This window comes from Cavia porcellus, unplaced genomic scaffold (genome assembly GCF_034190915.1).
Source record: "Cavia porcellus strain 051 isolate PalLab524CR breed Dunkin Hartley unplaced genomic scaffold, mCavPor4.1 scaffold_8, whole genome shotgun sequence".
Lineage (NCBI taxonomy): Eukaryota > Metazoa > Chordata > Mammalia > Rodentia > Caviidae > Cavia > Cavia porcellus.
Window position 1 is genome coordinate 46,538,400 of NW_026947491.1, and position 5,304 is coordinate 46,543,703.

At 32.1% G+C, this 5,304-nt stretch overlaps 1 protein-coding gene across 1 annotated transcript; it reads left to right on the forward strand.

Annotated features, from left to right (window-relative positions):
* Positions 1-3,850: 3,850 nt before the first annotated feature.
* LOC100724127 (olfactory receptor 9S13-like) lies at positions 3,851-4,798 on the forward strand. Its single transcript, XM_063254210.1, has one exon. The coding sequence runs from the start codon at positions 3,851-3,853 to the stop codon at positions 4,796-4,798; it is 948 nt and encodes a 315-aa protein (XP_063110280.1).
* The last annotated feature ends 506 nt before the right edge of the window (positions 4,799-5,304 follow it).

Below are 5,304 nucleotides of genomic sequence, written 5' to 3' on the forward strand. Positions count from 1 at the left end.
CTGTGTGGGTTTTTCCCTGGAACTTACTATGTTCAACAGTTTCATCAGTTGATTTGAAGAAAGTAAATGGTTATAAAAGCATGCAGGTAGCTTTCTCCCCCAAAGCATGAACTTGTTAGTATAGAGTATGCTGGAAATAATAAGTGAAATTCTATTTTCCAGAAAAAAGAATGGAAAACATCTGTGGGGTAAAAAGATATCTGAAACATCTGCACTCATACAAAAAAATAGACTTAAAATCCTGAAAACTACAAAAGATGTTATCGACTAATGGTACAATGATCCCTGTTAAGAAGAAATCATATCTCTTGGTTTAGGAATTATGAATACCTAAATGCCTAATGGTATCACAGTGGCCACTTGAGGATGAAATATAAAATAGTGAGATCGAAATGTAATCCTAACATTTGAAGTGCCACTTTGATGGAATTTTGTTTTCAGGGAATGACATTATTTCTCTAAAACGCAACAGAAATATTCCATCATCTTCTTTGAACATCTGCCAACCTCTGCAGGCAACTTCAACCATAGATCCATTTAATCCATAGGAAACCTAGGTTTAATTTCCATCAGAAGTAGTGTGTGTGTGTGTGTGTGTGTGTGTGTGTGTGTGTGTGTGTGTGTGCGTGCACTACGGATCAAACCCAAGGCCTCTGCTTAGGCAACACTGTACCAACTGAACTTTACCTCAGTTTGAGAAGTACTCCTGATAGTCTCAGTTTAAAAATAAAGTATACACTTGATAAGAAAATAAAAAATGTGTAGATTGCAAAAAACATGTGTGAAATCAGAAATTTAAATATATTTGTTACCCTATTTGGAGAGATTATGTATTGGTATAGTTGGTTATAAAATTTCTAAATATTAATAGACATGTAAAGTAAAAAAATTAGGGGAAGTGGAGATGTATTTTATGAATACTCAAGAAATGAAATGAGTATTGTAGGAGATATATAGAATTTTAAAATAATTGTCTGCTATTTTAATATACTTTATAAAATGTTTAGTCACTGTACATAACTATAAAGTAAATTTCAATGTGGATATAACATTGATTATATATTATATATTATGATAGTAGTAGATAGTAAAAGAAAATGTGCCACTCTGAAGGAAAAACCATGACATACATTCTTTGTTTTTATTTTCCATTTATTCTTGTCTTAGTAGGGAAATCACTGATCATTTTAATTACTGATCACTTTAGGTCACAAATTGGTTTTAGAATTTAATCTAAATCATGAAACTTACATAAAAAATGTACAAATTTTATTTACATTGATCTGGGTTTTATAATTCAGTTCTTTCAAACATTCCAGATGAACGTATTATATTCTTTATAAAATGTGCTCTCTCTTTATGATAGTCCTTGATCGATCTATAGAAATTAAGAAAAAACTATAACTGTAAAGTAGAAACGTAAAAAGTAAAGGAATGTCTGGTAAGAGGGGATGGGCCTGGTGTATTTGGTGGTTCCTATTAAATGAGTGCAATCAATTATAGTGTCTTGTGGCATAAAAAATAAGAAATGAATTGAGTTTATTAGATGTTTGTTCTGGATGCAAGTAGAGATTTTTGGAAGTGATGTGTGAACCAATGCAATGAAAGGTGAGCAATAATTAACAATTACTGAATAACTTTGATTGGGGCAATTTCTATTCTTCCTGGAGGCAATAAGGGGTAAAGCATTTACCATCAAACTTAACAGAAACTGATTTTGTTAGGATTAGTTGGCAATTAAAAGGAAATAAACAAATCCTCCTCCATACTTGTCTCACAGAAATTTTTTATTGTTCGGGTTAATCTTGAATAAAGTATGTGGCAGAAATCATTATTAATGGGAAAACAAAACAAAACTTCCCCAGATGACTCCAGGTTTGGCAAAAACTGACCTAATTGAACTCAAGGGCCCTTTTTATTTTTCAAAGAAACCACGCAGTCATACATATAATTTCTTGTTTACCTTCTTGGTTTTAAAGAAATTTTTATGGCTAGATCAGTGAAGTTATGAAGGCAATATACATGACGAATTCTCTGTTCTGCCTTTGTGAAATCTGAAGAGTAAGATTTTTCTTAAACCTCAAATTGAAGACCCAGTGTAATATTTTCTTTTTGTTCCAATGAGGCTCAGAAATAAATAGGTCTACCTGGTTAGTGTACTTGGATACCTGGACAAATTCACACATGATGTAAAACGTTTTTGTCATTAAACTTTCTACAAATTTTCCTTTAAAAGAATTTAAAAATTCATCAGTTAGACTTCTTTTGGAATAAGCTGGATCTTATGTAAGGTACCTGGTTTTTAAAAATCATAAACTTTTCTGAAGATTTCTAAAATAACAAAATTCTTTCCATTTTTTATTCTTTCATATATCATTTATTCATCACTTACCATTTCTAGGTGCTAAATAATTTACATACACCTCATTTATTACTCTCAAAGTCATAAGTTGATCTTGTAAGTCATATCTTGCTGATGAGAAAATAGAAGCTCAGGGAATGTAAACAATTTTCTATGATCACTTAGCCAGTGAGAGATAGATCATGGATTAAAACACAGGTTTATGTGAGCCGAAACGCATAAACATAATTTTAACTGAGAAAATTTCTTTACTTCATAAAAATAGTAACAGAAGCTAAATCAGTTTTGCATGTGCTACTATTATATTTTTAATCTTATGAAAATTTACCAATAACACTGTGGAACTTAAAAGATAGCAGTAAATTTCTTGAAGGAGTATTTTGGTAACTCAAAAATTAAAGTGGATCACAGGACCACAGAATTCTAACGTAAATTTTTTCCACTTTGAATTTAACTTTTCAGATATTTTAAATGTCATTAACATCTTATCTTCCAACTTAAAATTTGTTATTAATCAGTTAATTTTTAAAAAACAAATCAGAACCTATGTACACACATTTTTTGATCCTATTTATTTTAGGAATGTCTTGTGTTTTATTAATAAGGTATACAGAGAAAAGCAGTTCATGTTAGAGGAATTAATCTTATGTTTTAACCTAGGGTATTTCATATAAACAAAATACTTTATGTGGCTAAGACAGTAAAAGGTGTGCACGGAGCTTGTCTGTTGAAAAATGTAGCTACTAATATTCAGAGACTAGCAGTAAATGAGGAGGCAGAGGTGGAAATTGTATGGTGGCATAACGGATTAATCTGATCTATCACTTGGATGACTCTTCAAGATTGGTGATTCAGGCCAACTTATTGAAATGTGGATTCTTTTTCTAATATTTTTATATAGAAGAATACCTTGGGAGTCAGATTAACTGTGTCTTATAGTAGAAAAAGAAATTCTCCCAAATTCCCAATTCAAAATTAAAGGAATCTTGTTTTGTTTATTTATTTGACTAACATTTAGGATTTTAAGATACTTTAGTCACCGTGAACATTGCTTTTCACATTTAGTTTCATAGAATCACCACAACATTCCTTTATAGTGAGTATTTTTAGTACTTCACATTTAAAAATGGAGGACTTTTAGTGCATTAAAGATGTAGGTGGTTAAACATTCTTTCAACTGAACAAGATAAAACTTACACTCAGTTCATTTGCCTCAAAACTTAACAGATGACTCAGATGTATCCTTTGCTCATCTATATTTCTCATATCATAACGAAACTAAATATATTAAAACCAAACTAAGCATCCTCATATTGGTTGTACACTGGGAACTTCCAAATGTAAAGAAATTTTATAAGATATGCTGCTGAGAAAAGCTAAATTTGTGTTAGTATGTTTGTTGAACATTTTAATTTCAGGAACCAAAGTTGACCAAAGCTTTTTATAGACATTTCAATAATATATTCACTTTTTCACTAGGTCTCAGCAATGAAGAGTGAAATGAATAGAAATTATTCAGAATTGACAGAGTTTATTCTACTGGGGTTCAGAACATCTTCAGAAATACAGGTTTTATTATTCTTGCTTTTCTTGATTATCTACCTGGTCATCTTATTGGGAAATATCAGCATATTAATTGTCATTAAAACAGACTCTAGACTTCACACACCTATGTACTTCTTTCTCCGAAATTTGTCCCTTTTAGATCTTTGCTACTCTACAGTCATTGCGCCCAAAACTCTGGCTACTTTCTTGTCCCGGGAGAAGAAAATTTCTTACAATGGATGTGCAGTACAATTCTTTTTCTTTGCTCTATTTGTTGGGACTGAAGGTTTTCTGTTGGCTGTGATGGCATATGATCGCTTCTCGGCCATCTGTTTCCCTTTTCTCTACATGGTGCGTATGTCTCAGCAGGCTTGTGTTCGATTGGTGATTGGTTCCTACGTCTGTGGATGCATCAATTCCATGATCCAAACAGCCTTCACCTTCAGTTTGCATTTTTGTGGGGAAAATAGACTGGATCACTTTTTCTGTGATGTCCCGGCCCTGATCAAAATTGCATGTGTAGACACCTTTGTGAATGAGATTGTGCTTTTTATTCTTTCTTCTCTCATCATCATCACCACCACAACTATAATACTGGTTTCCTATGCATACATTCTCTCTACTGTCCTGAAGATTCCCTCCACCCATGGCAGGAGTAAGACCTTCTCCACTTGCAGCTCTCACATTATAGTGGTGAGTTTATTCTATGGAACTGTGTTCTTCATGTATGCCCAACCCGGGGCCATCTCCTCACCGGAGCAAAGCAAGATTGTAGCTGTGTGCTACACTCTTATTATTCCCATGCTGAATCCTCTGATTTATAGTCTAAGAAACAGTGAGGTGAAAAGTGCTTTGAAAAGAATATTGTTGAGAAATATATTTTTTCACTGACTGAAGCTAAAGCTGTAGAATTAACTAAAAGCAATATTGTCATGAATTTAGTGTGAAAAATTTTCAATAAACGGCATGTGAAGGTTTTGGAGATTAAAGTTTATTTCCATTTTTAAATCATACTTAAAGTCTTTTCAAATGAGTTTAAAATGCATTTTTTACATTTCTACGTAATTATTTCAGTGTTATATCTAGATATTAATTAGTTTTAGACTTTCAATCAAAATACATTACTTCCCATTTGGTAAATTACTTATTAGATTGATTAATAAAATATGTATATCTACATATATAAATAGCTACATGTTCATGTTGGGTTGGGGAAAGAAATAGAGACCTTCTGCATGTTCTATGATTTTGATCATCAAGTTTATTATTGTCTGATCTTTACAAGTGAAGGTTGTAAAACTAGGGTAATTTTAAGTATTGCCTTTGCAAAACAGTTGCACCCAAAAGGTACCAGATATTAGTGGTACTGTTAACTCATCCAAGAAATCATTTAATCA

Coding starts and splice junctions, on each gene's coding strand:
- LOC100724127 (XM_063254210.1), top strand. CDS start 3,851: ATGAAGAGTGAAATGAATAGAAATTATTCAGAATTGACAGAGTTTATT.